Raw genomic sequence first — 16,512 nt, forward strand, 5'->3', positions numbered from 1 at the left:
GCTCCTCAGCGGCTCCGGGCCCCCAGGCCCCGCCCCGACGCCTGGCCCTGCTTCCGAGATGGGCCCCGGATCCCGGGCGGAGGAGCCGGACCCGCCGGACGCGCCCCTCGGCCCCGGAAGGTGCTGGCGGCCCCGCCTCGCGGCGTGCGCACTGCCCCGGAGCCACGTAGACTGTGGCCCAGCTGCGGTGCGGGACCGACACCCCCTCCCCGCGGGTATGGGGTCGGGTAGGTGCGCGCCCCGGCCAGGGGTGTCGCAGCGCCTCCAAAAAGTGTAGTGTTCGACCCACCGCCTGGCTGGCGATGGCACAAGTGCCACGTGCACCGGGGACCCTCCCGCAGACTTGATGCCGCGCGGGTGTGAATACGCATCCCCTGGAGACTCCAGGCGCGGCTGGGGACGGAGGGCAGCTGGAGACTGGCCTTGGCCTTGGCCTTGGCCCGGAGAAGGGCGTTTAGTTCAGTTCGGTTCTTGGAAGGTGGGGGGGAGGGGAGGTATGTGAGGAAAAAAGTGAAGATAGGGAATATTTAAAATAGACACATTTTAACCAAACTGCTTAAATTATTAACATTATGAAGGTTGAGGCATGAGAAAAGAGTTCATTCCTAATTCTAACTACCCTGGGAACTTAAACTTTTTTTGAGTTTCCCAATCCTGCATCAATGCCTGGATATACATCTGGATTTCAGGTAATCCTCTACCCCTGAAGGACTCCCATACATGCCCACATGACATCCGTTATCCAGACCACTGGGTGCTACCAGGCCTGACACCCATTCTCTGGACCGCCTGACACCCATCCTCTGGACCACCTGGCATCCATCATCCCGACTGCCTGACATCTGTTTGATAACCGTGTGGACCAGACCTAGGACTCAGAATGCAGGACTGATAATTCTCAAGAATATATATTTTTTACTATAAGAACTTTTAACTTTTCTCCTTTGGGATACTTCTGGGGTTTTGCCTAGCTGTGTTCCTAGCTGCAAACTCCAAGAGCTTTGAATAAATATAATTTACTAGCGAAGACTTCAGGCTCTTTTTGAGTTCATTTGACAAGGGTATTTGTGGGGACGTAGACTTCCAAACAAAGTAGCAGGTACAGCTTTACAAGCCTTTTGTTGCCCTCCAGCCACCACCCTTCGAAGGGGCAAAAAAACTAGCCAGGTCAAGCTGGGGCTCATGAGGGGCAGCTCCGCTGGGCAGGAGGGTGGTCAGTTGCCCTTGGCATCTCTTTGGGAACATTAGTCTCTGGGCTGGTCCTTCACAGGGCAGTTCTCAAGCTAGCCTGTCCCCAAACCCCAATGTATCTGTCATCTTCTTATAGAGAAATCCTGCACTAGGAGCCTCTTCCCCTGATAGCCGTCTGGGTCTGGCTATGCTTTGGTGTAAACATTTGACATGCATGTGAGTTTTAAACTGGAAGAGAGGAGTCTTCACCTCATTTCTTACTTATTTGGGATGCTGAAACACTACAATGTAACCCCCAGAAGTAATGGAAAACTAAATCCCTATGTCATAGAGACTATCAGAGAGAGGGGTCGGGTTGTTTTATGCCCATGTATATTATTTACACCCATAGCACCTCAGAGCTGAACGGTGCTTGATCCAGCACACACGTATTTTTAGAATGACTGTGCCGCGCCGGCACAGCCAAGGGTGATCCCGAGTGGGGGTGATGAAAGGATTAAGAAAAGACAGACATGAGAATGAAAGCTGGGTCTCGGTGGGATGCTGCTCCCCTGATGGACAGCGCCCACGCCCACAAGCCGTGTCTTTATTTTATAGCAGGTGCCACGAGGCAAAGTAAGGGCGTGATCAAGTTGTTTACAACATTCTCGTGGGTTTCAGTCCCACTCAACTACATGCACCTGAACTCTATCACTCAGGCACGTGGGGCCACGTGTTCGGACCACAGGCTCAAGCTTACAACTATAGCTGTTGGCTATAATTGTGCTGGGAAGGCCCTGCCCACCAAGCTGGGACTTGCACGTGGCAAGGAGAGGACTGTGCCCTCTCAGTAGTCCAAGGCTTGAACCTGTCCAAAACACTGGCCGCGCCCCACAAATGACACTAACCGATTCTGGTGGGATTGAACTGGGCGTGATTTTGAAGAGAAGAAATTGTCAGTGAGTTTTGAAAGAACTGTGCCTTTTCATGCACTAGAGCAGCCGTGGGCAAACTACGGCCCGAGGGCCGGATCCGGCCCGTTTGAAATGAATAAAACTAAAAAAAAAAAAAAAGACCGTACCCTTTTATGTAATGATGTTTACTTTGAATTTATATTAGTTCACACAAACACTCCATCCATGCTTTTGTTCCGGCCCTCCGGTCCAGTTTAAGAACCCATTGTGGCCCTCGAGTCAAAAAGTTTGCCCACCCCTGCACTAGAGCAATGAGTCTTGAGACTTGTAGGTCTGACAATATTCTAGCTTGCCTCTGTATTGCTTGTTAGAAAAGGAAGCCAAAGAGAAAGTGTCAAGTTTGAAGACAAGGCTTGAGTTCACCATTTACCAGCTGATGACCTTGGGTGAATTACACATAATTGCTGCTGCTTCTGCTCATCTACAAAAATGGAGATGCTAAGCATCTGCCTAGTCAGGCTGACACGGGTTTTAAATATCAAGAGTTTGGGAAACCGTGAAGCACTGCAGAGACCTTTAATTTTTAGATGCATTACTGATCAGTGTGTGCGGTCCGACACAGCAGCTACACGTGACTATCAAGCACCTGACGTGTGGCTAGTCCCAAATGAGATGTGCTAAATACACGCAGGACTTCAAAGATGTAGCACCAAAACAGAATGTAAAGATAGCTCCAATAATGTTCATGTGAATTACATACTGAAATGATAATATTTTGGAGATAGTGGGTTAAAGTGACGTATTATTAAAATTAATTTTGCCAGGCTGTTTTTATCTTTTGTAAACATAGCTACTAGGAAATTTTAGATGACACATGTGACACATATTTGTGGCTCACAGATTTCTGTTTTACAGTGGTGGGCTATGTCTTATCTCCTATCCAAACAGACCGGAATATTTCAGTCCCTGAACAAAAGTATATAAGAGAGCTTTCTAGAACTGAGATGTATAACATAGTATTATTACTGATAGTGTTATTATTAATCTTTTATTCAATGCCATTTCTTCTTTAAATCAGTCCTATGCCATTATTGAGTTCATAAACAGGCACTCATTTGATCCCTCCTAACAACACTATGAGAAAGAGATTTCTAACCACATATTACAAGTGAGGAAACGAAGGCTCCAAAATCAAAGTAACTAGCCAAGGCTCACACAAATACTAGTTGTTGCTTATTATGGGTATGGGTAGTTACTGTAATGGGAAGGAAAGATGGGAAAGATGTTGCAATGCAGACAAGTGCTAGCCTCCAGATAGCTTTGTAAGAGTTTAAAGCCCTCTCTGCAGTGGGATTGCAACACCCCAGCAGCTGCTCCTGTGATGCTCACAAGGTTAGTAAAGTCCTCTAAGAATCTGGAAGTCTTGCTCTTTGTCCCCATGCCTCCAGGGAGGCCATATTTCCATGGGGGTAGGGGAGCAGGTACAAGAGACTGGGAGAAAACTTCCCTTCCAAATCCACTTGTGATTTGGGGGCAGAGGACTTCAACAGGTTATGTTGACTTGGTTCATGAAAGCACAGCCACACCTCTCCTTTTCTTATATATATTTTTATTGATTTCAGAGAGAAAGAGATAGAAACATCAATGCTGAAAGAGGATCATTGATTGGCTGCCTCCTGCATGCCCCACACTGGGGATTGACCCCACAACCTAGGCATGTGCCCTTGACCGGAATCAAACCTGGGACCCTTCAGTCCATAGGCTGACACTCTATCCACTGAGCCAAACTGGCTAGGGCCACATCTCTTTTACTCAGCACTATATTTCTAGCACAGGATAGTAGATCCACAAATAGTTTTGTGAGTGTTTACAAACTATAAAGCGCTGTACCACAACCATAAGAGTGGTAAATGCCCCGCTGTGAACAAAGGAGACAGCTAGCAAATTCTATGGCAGAGACAACTTGCAGACGTTGGGCTTTTGAAGAAAATAGAAGTGGAAATTAAACTGGGCAAGCAGGAGTTGGACAAGAAGTTAGGGGGCCTCAAAGGGATCCGGCCCTAATGTGTCCTCAGGGGGAAGTGGCCAGTGCCTGAATGGCCTTGTGCTGTGCATTAGGGTAATTTACCAGGCAGGCTTGTTATGGCGAGATGAAAGGGAGGGAAGAACTGGAACAGGAAGGCATTAGAAGGCTGGGGCAGTGGCCTGGGCAAGAAATAAACAAGGAAGCGATAAGGGACAGGGAAGAGCAGAAGTCACGGGGATGGAGCCAAGTGGGGTCATGTTGACCTCTCTGTCGATCTGGGGTCAGAGCAGAGACACAGGGGGTGGAGTTGGCTTTCGCACAGTGACAGAGAGAGGAGTGTGGGGCTGCCTCACTAAGGTCGAGTGGGATTCTGGGGCTGGTAACTGTAAGGCAAGGGAAGGACTCTCCCACACCTGCAGGATTGTCAGGCGTAACCCAGAAAGGGCAGGGGTTGCACGGGGGCCCCAGAGTCTACAAGCAGGTGCAGATCACTGACTATAAGCAGTGTGCCCTTCAAGTCTCCTCTGCCTTGAGCTGAAGTGGTTCTGAAAGGTGTGCGGCCTCCCTTTATGCTCAGACCTTTGGTGGGGAGACTCCCAAGCAGATGGCTGCCAGTAGGGGATGGGCAGGGACCCCTCTCAGAGCAAGTCACCACCTGTTCCGGCAAAGCTGCTACCCAGGGAAAGGACCAGTGGAAGGGCAGTTCCAGAATCAGACAGGCCTTAGCCAGGAGGGCGCCCTGAAGGAGGGGGTATTCAGGACAGACACCTCTGGGGCTTGGCCCCCTGGAGCTGAGCCTGCCTAGGGCCCCCTTAGCAAGCACTGAGTGTCTGCCTTTTAGCATATGGTAAGCAGCCAGGCCTTGGACCGGGTCAGGGCCTCTGGGGGAGGCCATGCTGAGAGAAGGGACAGTCCCTGGAGCCTGGGGAAGGGAGGGGAGTAAGGAAAGCAGAGGCTGGGAATTTACTCCAGGGCAGGCAGCTATCCTGCCTGGCTCTGCCACTCTCTGTATCCAAAAGACTACCCTACCGCCTGCGCTCCCTCCTCCCAGAATCCTCAGGGGTTGTAGCCCCATCCCCAACTTATCCATCCCAGTGGCCACAGCTGCATCTTTGTGTGAGAGACGGCACCTGCTCCCACTGAGCCTGACTCCCTCAGGACCCTCCTGAGGATGGGCCCCTCTACGAAACCCGGGAGTGGGGAGGTGAGAGGGAGGGCCTGAGAGCAGCACCCAATGCACCAGCTTCTGAGCATCCCTACCTGCCTAGCCCGGAGTTTGGCCAGCCTGGGGGTGGGCACACGTGGGTCTCACAGACTGGCTGGGAGGCAATGTGTTAATTCTGGAGAGTTGAATAACAAGCCCAGAAGTCACGGAAGTCACGAGGAGGCAGTAAATGCGTACAATGAGGGCTGCTCGGACTCTGGGAGCAAATAGGAAACCAGGGAAGACAGGGGTTGGCTTGGGCTGGAGCACTCGGGTAGCTTCTGGGAAGAGGGATGTTAAGTGTGTCCTGAAAGACTGGCAGGGACTGGATCGGCAGAGAGAAGGGGCAGGGAGAGCTCTGTGAGTGAAGCAAGGGCTGGGGAGGAGGCTCTGTGTTGGGAGGGGGCCAGGCGGAGCAGGGTTCTTTAGGGTTCCAGAGCCATGACTCAGAGTGTCTTGCGTGGGGGTTAGGGTAGGGCCAGAGCTTCCCTTCCCTTCTCACCTGCTCAGGAGACCTGGCCAGTGCGGCCTGAAGAGCAGGAGATGAGGCAGAAGGGAGAGGAAGGGCTGGCCAGGAGCTTCGTCAGTTACAGTGGCTCCCCCGCCCTGAAGGGTGCCCCGGGGGTCTCTCCAAGGAGCCTGGGAGCCCACCCCTGCTGTTTCCGTCCGGGCTAGGAAATAGCAAGACCAGTGGTTTGGTTCACTCGGGACTGAGGAAGTTCCTGGGATGTAGGACTTTCAGCTGTGAAAATGGGAGCAATTGTCACCCTATGAAAACCTCACTTCTGGACAAGGATCCTGGAGCACGTCTGAGGGAGTCGCCCAGACGTCCATGATGGCTAACATGACACATGTTTTTAGGAGAAGAAGTGTTCCGCTGTCAGTGTTATGAGATTGTCTTCCGGGAATTCAGGAGAGCAGGGCTTACATGTGACAGCAGATGACAGAACAAAGCGTTACTCCACAGGTCAGCCAGCCGTGTTCCCACACTGCTCCCGTCGGAGACGTCAATCGGCACCTCCAGAACAGAGGGTTCCTGGGATCCTCGGGAACGCTGAGTCCTCTACAGTCTACCCGGGCCTGCCCTAATCTGGAAAGTCCTGCTGCTCCAGAGGAGAGAAACCTGTTTCACTCTGCTGACTGGCACAATAAGCACGCTTATTTGCACAGAGGGAGTCTCTCTCTCAAGAGGTATTAAGTAAGTTCCCAATAGATCTCCCCACCAACATGCCCCCCCCCCCCGCCCCCCAACACACACATACCCCAAATTTTCTCTTAATTCCAGTTTGGAGGACTCTGGAAGAGAATATACATCTACAGGGCACCCACTTTATTGTCCTAGAAGCCCTATACCAACTCAGTAATCCCACAGGCAGACTTTAAGGATAACCCAGTTGGAAGTGTAATTTCTATTCTTGTTCAATTCCTCTCTCTTTCTCTTTTTAAACAATCCAATGGCTTTTTTGTTTGTTTGTTTGTGTGTGTGTGTTTTGTTGTTGTTGTTAACCTTCATCTGAGGATATTTTCCTCAGATTTTTTAAAAAGAGAGAGTGAAGGGGAGAAATGGAGAGAGAGAAACATCCATGTGAGAGAGACACGTCAATTAGTTGCCTCCCTCATGTGCCCTGACGGGGGCCGGGGATTGAGGTTCTATCCACTGAGCTAAATCAGCCAGGGCTCCACTGGCTTTTAAATGCAGGGCTCTCCAACTTTCTGAGATATCTCACCTGAAGGCCTCAGGCCTGGGTTCTGTTTCCCTCTGGGATGGAACCACCAGTAGCCTCGGATCATTCTGTGGACCCAGATCATGTCTGCAGGAGGCCCAAGCCTGGGGAAGATAGCCAGAGCAGTGCCCTCATAGGGGGAGGATGGGGCTGGCATCTTCCATTCCACCTCCCTCTTACCTCCTTTCCTGTAGCAGCCAGAATCCTCCCCCAGATTCTGGGTCATTAAGTTCTTGGCCTGCCCAGCCTTTCCTGGCTCTAAGGAGGAAGGACAGGTGGTTCTCAGCTCTCCAGACCCAGAGCAGGTGCAGACCCACCAGGGGTGTTGGCCAGAGCCTCTCAGGGCCTCCCCCAGCACCCTGCCTCTCTCTGAGGCCACCGGAGTTGTTGGGCCGATGGATTTTTTGCAGGCATGAACCAACCCCCTAGCTGGGCCACTGGGGGGAAGAAGGGCAGAAGAGGCATGCCCAAATCATGCCCAAATCTGCCCTGACCTCTGTCCCCTGTACGGGGCAGCTGAGACAAGAACGTGGCCACAGGTTGCAAGACCAGGCCAGAGCAGCAGTGGGGGAGCCTTCCTGGAGGAGGCGGGCTTTGAGGTTGGCTTGGAGAGCGAGAAATACTCTAGTGCCAAACTGGGAAGAAACTTGAGCCCTGGTAACACTGCAGGGACACACGTTAGGCGCTGGAGGCATGAAAAGTGAGAACAAGGTAAGCTACCCCCTAGCAATGGTTCTCAACCTTCTGGCCCTTTAATTAGTTCCTCATGTTGTGACCCCAACCATAAAATTATTTCGTTGCTACTTCATAACTGTAATGTTGCTACTGTTATGAATCGTAATGTAAATATCTGATATGCAGGATGGTCTTAGGCGACCCCTGTGAAAGGGTCATTCGACCGCCAAAGGGGTCGCGACCCACAGGTTGAGAACCGCTGCCCTATTAGAAGCCAGGTCTTGCGCTTTCTTGTGGCTCAGGCACTGCCCCACCCTCTACCCTCCAGCCTCACTGGAAAGGAAGTCAGGTAAACCAGCACCCACTAGGATCCCACTTGGCTGAGGACAGCCACGTATCCTTCCCCAGAACCCTAATATCTCAGCTATGGGTGTGTGATGGCAGTAAGCTGGGGCAGCTGCCTCTACTCGGAAAGCAATCCACTGAAAATGCCTGCAGATGGGGTGTCCAGGGCATAACAACATCAAGCTTAAAGCCCTGGCAGATAGTATAAGCAGGGATCAATTGTAATATTCCAGTCCGTGGTATTTCTCTTCCCCCCTCCGAGACCCCTCAAACTAGGAGATGTGCACTTTAAGAGGGACAGCAAGGGCTGACCTAGAGGTTGTCCTTCTCATGGTGGCCTCAGGCACTGTCACAGGTTATGCATAGATATTTGGGCTGGGGGCCTTCTTCACACCCTTGTACCACACCAACCTCTTGGGCAAATGCCCACCCCAAGGCCAGTCCTGTTTGCTGAGCTATCTCTGCTCTTTCAGAGAGTGAGTGGGGTGGGGACCACCATCAGAGGGGCTCGCTGGCAGGGTCAGTCCCACGTGGCCAGGCATGTGCGGTTCAGTGGCCAGCTGAGGCCTAAGCAGAGGGGACAGCAGCGCCTTTCCTGAGACAAGTGGGAAGAAGGTATCAGCCATGGCTGACCGAGCGGTGACCCAAGGCCCAACACAGAGCCAATTAGCAGCCTCCACAATGGTGGTGGGCTTGCTGCAGCTTCCACAGGAAGCCCACGTGCAACCGGCGTGTCAGGACAATTTAGCACCAGGAGGGCTGAGTGGAGTCCAGCTGGAGGCTGCCTGGGTGGGGGAACATGGGTGATAACGCTGCCCCCTGGGCTCTGGGGAGCCGGGCCATGTGAGCCATGTGAGCATGCACGCCTCTGCTTGCAAGCTGTGTGCCTGTGTATGTGTGTGTGTGGTGCATGTGTTCATGCACACGTTCATCATGTAGGACTCATGTGTCATAGACATGTGCATGCCTGTTCATGTTCATTTAGCATGTTTAGTGCATACTTTGTGTCTGCTTCGTGTGTGCTAGGAATTCTGGGACCAAACAGGCCAACATCCCTGCCCTCATGGGGCTTATATTCTAGTGGGAGAGACAGAGAAGAAACAAATCTACTCTATTGGCCCAGAGTGGAAAGTGCTAAGAGGAAAGATAAAACAGGACATGGGTGGGGTTGCTATTTTAGAATATGATCAGGCAGGGCCCCTCTGGGGAGGTGACTTTGACCTAAACCAGTGATGGCGAACCTATGACACGCGTGTCAGAGGTGACACGTGAACTCATTTTTTTGGTTGATTTTTCTTTGTTAAATGGCATTTAAATATATAAAATAAATATCAAAAATATAAGCCTTTGTTTTACTATGGTTGCAAATATCAAAAAAATTCTATATGTGACACGGCACCAGAGTTAAGTTAGGGTTTTTCAAAATGCTGACATGCCGAGCTCAAAAGGTTCGCCATCACTGGCCTAAACAATGAGCAGACAGCCTGTTGAATACCCGGAGGAAGAGGATTGTAGACTGAGGGCGAGGAGTGGGCAGAGCGAGAGGAGCTGGCATCCCACTGCGCTGCTGGTGCATGTGGTGTGGGTAGGAGGACAGGGAGATGCCACCGCGGCAGTGACATCCGATGGACCAGACAGCAGGCCAGCCCTCAGCAAGAACCTACATGCCCAGTTCAGCCCCGAGGGCAGTTCTGACCCCTCCCCAAACCCAACCCCACAGTCCAGCACACAGATGCCTCCCTGCGAGTGCAGGGCCCGGGACCATCCCTGGGAGGGCACCCTCAGCTCTGCTGATCCAACTGTGTCCACCCAGCAGCCAGCAACAGGAGAGGCCACTGGGAGAGAGGACAGAGCTCTGGCGGCCAGGTCTGACCATGAAACTGGCGCCCGAGAGTGGCCTTGCTGCTGTGCCATAGTGGCCAGGGGCAAGGCTGCCCGTGGATGCCCTGACGTGTGGGCCCTGCTGGCAGACGGTGTGATGGGACCGCTGAGAGGCCAGAGGGGGACGCGGGAGATCCGGGACTAGGCTCCCTCTGGGCTTTCTTTTGGGAGGCCTGGCATAGCGCAGCAAGCAGGGCAGGGCCTGGGGACAGCTGGAGACCTTGGCCGCCCTCACTGCCCTGCCCATGTCCTCTCCATCGAAGGGGCAGGTTGCAGCCCTCAGTGAAAGTGCTGAAATCTGGCTTCAGACTTTGCCTTCCATTTCCCGAGCCACACGGCCTGGGACAGAGCCTCAAAGGCTTAGGAGGAGAAGTTGAGCAGCCGACCTCAGGAGGCTTCCAGGAGAAACTGGGCAGGTAAAAGCAAAGGGAACCCTAGCAGGTTTGGCTCAGTGGATAGAGCGTCGACCTGCGGACCAAAGGGTCCTGGGTTCGATTCTAGTCAAGGGCACGTACCTTGGTTGCAGACTGTTCCCCAGCCTGGGCTCTGGTCAGGGCTTGTGCAGGAGGCAACCAATTGATGTGTTTCTCTCACACTGATGTTTCTCTCTGTCTTTCCCTCTCCACTCTCCCGACAAATCAATGGGAAAATATCCTCAGGTGAGGGTTAACCAAAAAAAAAAAAAAAAAAAAAAAAAAAAAAAAAAGGAAAGGGACACGGATGGGTGGAAAAAACTATTGTTTTTCCCAAAGGCATCTTTGGGTGTCTCCGGATGACGTCATGGGTGACGCCTGTCTGTGGGCCTCCCTGGGAACCTGCGTCTGTGGGTCTGCTTTGCGTGAGTGTATTTGGTGGCTAGGTCAGTCTGGTAGCTTCCCAATCACTTACGTGTCTGTGAGTGAGTCCCATGTGTCTCTGTGCCTGTGTCTGCCTGTGTGGGGACTCTGTTACGTGCCTCTCTTGGTGTGAGTGGGTGAGGTAGCCTGAGGCTGGTCGCCTGTCAGCCTCTGAAGTCTGTGACACCCCGTTCCCCAGCCTGACCCGGAGGCTCTCTGGGGAGCAGCTGCCTGTTCCACTCTCATCAAGGCTGCAGATGGAATGGCAGGGAGACGGAGCTGCTCTCAGAAGATGTGATTCTGCTGCTGTTGGTTGGCAGAGATTTGCACTTAGCTTTGTCTTCCTGTGGCTATGCACCCCCATGCTCACCCCCACGGCTGTGCAGCTGGCCACACTGGCCCTGAAACCAGCACATGCTGCTTCTGGCCTCTCACTGACCTGTGGTTTCAGACCCTCATCACTGCTGCTGCCCATCCTGAAGGGGCATGGAAGGTGGCGGCGAGGGGACACACGCAGGTTGGCTGGGACAGGCACTGTGACTGGGGAAGGCAGCTCACCTGGTGTGTTGGGCTCAGAAATATCAGCTTTGGGAGGAAATGAAATAATCTAGTTTCCTTCCCCAACTTATCCATCCCAGCGGCCACAGCTGCATCTTTGTGTGAGAGACGGCACTTGCTCCCACTGAGCCTGACTCCCTCAGGACCCTCCTGAGGATGGGCCCCTCTATGAAACCCAGGAGTGGGGAGGTGAGAGGGAGGGCCTGGGAGCAGCACCCAATGCACCAGCTTCTGAGCACCCCTACCTGCCTAGCCCGGGGTTTGGCCAGCCAGGGGTGGGCACACATGGGTCTCATAGACTGGCTGGGAGGCAAGGTGTTAATCCTGCAGAGTTCAATAAGAAGCCCAGAAGTCACAAGGAGGCAGTAAATGCGTACAATGAGGACTGAGGACTCTGGGAGCAAACAGGAAACCAGGCTCTGCTTTCAGTTCTAGGAAAGAGAATCTGTTTGACCAACGGCTATAGTGTGATCCAGCAGAAATATAGCTGCAGAGGTCACTGCTGTAGACAGATGGTTCTTGTGTGCCAGGCCCCGTGCTGGGCACTGGTGACACGGAAATGAGCAAACTTCCATGGCCTTCTCCGATAATATTTGAGCTGGGTCTTGAAGAATGATTAGGCGTTTGTCAGGTGGAAAGGTGGGGCAGGGTGCGATCGGTGAGGCTGCGGAGTCTGAATCTGAGGCAAGAACACCACAGACAGAGAAGGAACTGGCCAGCTCTCTGTCTCTGTGCAAACAGAGAGCGAGAATGCCAAGGCAAGAGGGATCGAACGGGGCAGAGTGCTAACGTGTTTTGTTTGCTTTTGATACGCATCATACTTCCTCCTTGTACTGTCACCACCCGCCCCTCCAATGACCAGGCTGAGGCTGGAGACAGTTTTGTTTTGTTTTGTTTTGTTTTGTTTTCAAAGCAGGGCCCTTTGCTGCTCCAAACAAAGTAGAGGTTCTGTTGAGAAGGGAAAAGAAGAGGAGATTGGGCAGCAGCCCCTCAGCCTCCACATGTTCATTCCCCTTTCCTGTGAGCACCTGACTCCAACTCCACAGGAGCACGGGGAGGAGTGATGGACATGCTGCCCCCGAAGTTTGCAAAAGTGAAGGAAGCAGGCAAAGGGATGGGACAGAGTTCCATGTGAGGAATGGCTACAGGAGAGGACTTGGGGAGGGGGGGAGAAGAGAGAGAGAGAGAGAGAGAGAGAGAGAGAGAGAGAGAGAGAGCTCTGCAAGGGTTTTATGTGACGTGTGCAAAGTCCCAGACTGCTTCCCTTCCCCACCTCATTCTTTGCTGCCATTCCCCAGCCTCACACCCTCTCCTCTCAGGCCTAGCAGCTTAGCTGAAGACAATGCTGAGGCAATTAATAGAGCCCTTTGAGGACTTGTCACTAGAAAGCTCTTTAACTCAGCCACCTGAGTTGGGGCCCCAGGCATGTGACAGGGGTGGGGGAGGGCAGCTGTGTGGGTGGGGAGCAGGGGCATAGCAGAGAAACAGGGTGGGGGGCCTAAATTACAGGGACAAATAGATGATATGGATAGCAGTGGTCATTGTTTTCATAGTTTGTGGTTTGTCTCTTACTAGAATTTTGCTGTGCTAATTTGCTGCAGAACCGAGAGCCGAGAGGTAAGATGTTAGACAAACCTGCTGACTACATGGACTGTCACAGAAAAAATTCCTCTTTAGGATGTAGGCCCCTTGGAGAGGGTACACTGTGTGTGTTAGGGGTGGAGTGGAGTGGGAGGTAACATGTCCTTAAATCTTCCTACCCCCACACTGTGCTTTTTGGGGGGGCTGGGGATCTGGCAGGGAAGGAGCTACACAGGGACGGAGAGGATCAGGAGAGAAGAGGAACCTGGGTCTCCAGGCCTGTCTCTGCCTGTCTCTGCCTTCATGGTGTCTCACACAACAACCATTGTCTGTAGCCAGGCCAGGCAGGGGCGGCAGAGGCCCAGGTGCTGATGTGGCTCCTGGCTCCAACTGTGTATAATGTGTGTTTTTGTGCGCGCGGGGCTTGCCCTCCTGGCCCTTACTCTATAAGACTGGCAGTTGTCTCTCAAAATTCCTGTAGGTTTTGAACGGGCCCAGGCTTCGGTCCTCCAGTTCGTCTGACCACCACTAGAGGGCAGCAGCCAACACAGCCAGGCCCAGAGAATGTCAGCTGTACACATACACACACACACCACCACCACCACCACCACCACTCCCCTCCAGCCTTTTCATCCGTACTTCTCTGACCTTCCCAGCCCCTGGGGATGCACAGGCCCCAGCCACAAAGGCCACTGGGATCACAGAACCAACTCACTGTCCCTGGTCTTGGGCGCAATGAAGGTGTAAGTCTGTGAGAGTGTGAGAAGGTGAGTTAGTGGAGATGCTGAAGGGAACCACAGGTGACAGGAGGTAGCCAAAGTGAGAACACTGAGGGATGCTCATTAGCTCTTATAAGTATAAAGGTAGAGGGAGAAGAGGGAGAGCCAGGAACCAAGCAGTCTGTAGGGAGATAAAGCAGGACCCAGCCCGCTGGTCAAATGGCACATGATGACTAGGAGGCAGAATTACCCAGACAGAGAAGGGTGGTAGCTTTAAGAAACCAGAGGAAACCACGTGGCTCATAGTTTAGGGGTTTATATGGACGCTACATCATGTAGGCATGATTGATTACTAACTCAATCTCTAGCCCCTTGTCCCTCCCTGGAGGTTGGGGGTTGGGGTTGAAAGTTCCAAGCTTCCAGCCATGGCTTGGTCTTTCCGGCGACCAAATCCCATCCTGAAGCTATCCAGGAGCCCACTAATAGTCCCTTCATAGGAATAAAAGATGCTCCTGTCACCCAGGAAATTCCAAGGGTTTGAGGAGTGCTGCATGAGACACTACTACCACCTACACCACTGAGGAAATTACAGGCTTTTAAGAATTCTGTGTCAGGAACAAGGGGCAGAGACCAAATATATATATTTCTTATTATGTCACAGGTAGATTTTTCATGAGATCTGGTTTATTTTATGCAATAATAAAGCATATATTATTATTATTTAAAATATATTTTTATTGATTTCAGAGAGGAAGGAAGAGGGAGAGAGAGATAGAAATATCAATGATGAGAGAGAATCATTGATCAGCTGCCTCCTGCATGCCCCCTACAGGGGATGGAGCCTGCAACACAGGTATGTGCCCTTGACCAGAATCGAACCCGGGAACCTTCAGTTCACAGGCCGACACTCTATCCACTGAGCCAAACCGGGCAGGGCTAAAGCATATATTATTACAGCACACATTTAGTTTTCTAAAAAATACTTAGATATCTATATTTCAGTTTAATTTTTGGTTTTTTAATGTGTTTTAATTTTTTTTATTTATTTATTTTAGAGAGAGAAAAAGGAGAGAGTGAGAAATATCAACCTGTTGTTCCACCTATCTATGCAGTCATTTGGTTGATCCTTGCATGTGCCTCGACCGGGGATTGAACCTTCAACCCTGGCACATCAGGATGATGCTCTAACCAACTGAGCCACCCAACCAGGGTTTGTCTTATGTATTTTTTTATCCTAGTAAATGATAAATGAAATTTACCATTTTTACATTTTAAGTGTACAGTTTAGTGGCATTAAATACACTCACACTGTTGTGCCACCATCCATCTCCAGAACTTTTCATCTTCCCATTAAACACTAACTCCTCATAGTCCTCTCCCATCCCAACCACCATTTTACTTTCTGTCTCTGTGAATTTGACCACTCTAGATACCTCAAATGAGTGGAATCATACAATATCTGTCCTCTTGTGTCTGGCTTATTTCACTTAGCATAATGTCTTCAAGGTTCATCCATGTTGTATCAGGTGTCACAATTGCAGGTCTTTTTAAGGCTGAATAATATTTCACAGTATTTACTCACCACATTTTGCGTATCCATTCATCTGTTGATGGACATTTGTGTGGTTTCCGCCGTTTGACTACTGTAAATAATGCTGTTATGAACATTGGTGTACAAATATCTCATTGAGTTCCTGCTTTCAGTACTTGTTGGTATACCTAGGAGGGGAGTTGCTGTGATTCTGTGTTTAATTTTTTAAAGATTATGTGTTTATTTTTATGCATGAAAAACATTATTCTGAGACGAGAAGCATACCATATACCAGCGGTTCTCAACCTGTGGGTCGCCACCCCTTTGGGGGGTCGAACGATCCTTTCACAGGGGTCACCTAAGACCATCGGAAAACACATACATAATTACATATTGTTTTTGTGATTAATCACTATGCTTTAATTACGTTCAATTTGTAACAATGAAAGTACATCCTGCATATCAGATATTTACATAACGATTCATAACAGTAGTAAAATTACAGTTATGAAGTAGCAACGAAAATAATTTTATGGTTGGGGGTCACCACACCATGAGGAACTGTATGTATTAAAGGGTCGCGGCATTGGGAAGGTTGAGAACCACTGCCATATCCGTACTCTATTTTTGCATGCCTGTCTCGGCCACTAGATGGGGGACTTCTTGACAAGGGCTGCCAGGCTCCCCGAGCCGCTTCAGTAACTCGCAGAGGTGTAGTAAATGCATTCAGCGCCTAGTAGGCGCCTTGCGTAGTCTACACTGGGCGAGTTGTAGGCAATACAGAGGTGCAGACTGTACCCCAAAGGAACTCAGCCAGAGGGAGAATTAGGCTCGAGAATGACTGATCAAAGGCACCCCAACTCCTGCCTGTACGGCTTTCCAGATGTATAACCTGAGCCAAGGTAAACCTTTCTTGGCCCCAGCTACCCCATCCACGAAATGATCTACATCATCGAATCAATATCCATCAAGATCACAGCGCCTCAAAAAGAAAAAAAAGAAAAAAAGAAAAAGAACAGCGCCTCGCCTTCAGCACAGCGCCTGGAAAAAGTTAGGCACTCAACAGTTCTGTCCTTGTTAAGCTGCGGGGCCAGAGAAAGCCTGTAGAAAACCTGCCTGGAGGCTTCTGGACCGGTGTTGCTGGGGTGGGGGGAGGTGGACGTCAGGGGGCCCTCCCCTGCCTTGCACCCCTCTCCAGGCTGGCACGGGAGTGCACAGGGAGGGGCCGGAAGTGTCTTCGGAGCCCGGATACCGGCGCGGATCTCCGCCGCTCTGGACCGTCCCGGACGCCTGCCCGGGGCTGTATCACCGACCATCCCCTCGGTGAGCCACGTGGAGCCTGGCTATT

At 51.3% G+C, this 16,512-nt stretch overlaps 1 protein-coding gene across 2 annotated transcripts in view; it reads left to right on the forward strand.

Annotated features, from left to right (window-relative positions):
• The first annotated feature begins 203 nt into the window (after positions 1–203).
• Positions 204–16,512, forward strand: part of TEX261 (testis expressed 261) — a 24,432-nt gene continuing 8,123 nt past the window's right edge. The window contains exon 1 of one of the 2 annotated variants that reach the window (XM_023747550.1): positions 204–227. In XM_023747550.1, coding sequence (XP_023603318.1) covers positions 218–227 — 10 coding nt within the window. In that variant the 5' untranslated portion in view covers positions 204–217. Of the gene's footprint in view, positions 228–16,032; positions 16,067–16,512 lie in introns of those variants that run through there. The other variant, XM_006106768.2, reaches the window with a different exon arrangement.

The sequence above is a fragment of the Myotis lucifugus genome, unplaced genomic scaffold, assembly GCF_000147115.1.
Source record: "Myotis lucifugus unplaced genomic scaffold, Myoluc2.0 scaffold_905, whole genome shotgun sequence".
Lineage (NCBI taxonomy): Eukaryota > Metazoa > Chordata > Mammalia > Chiroptera > Vespertilionidae > Myotis > Myotis lucifugus.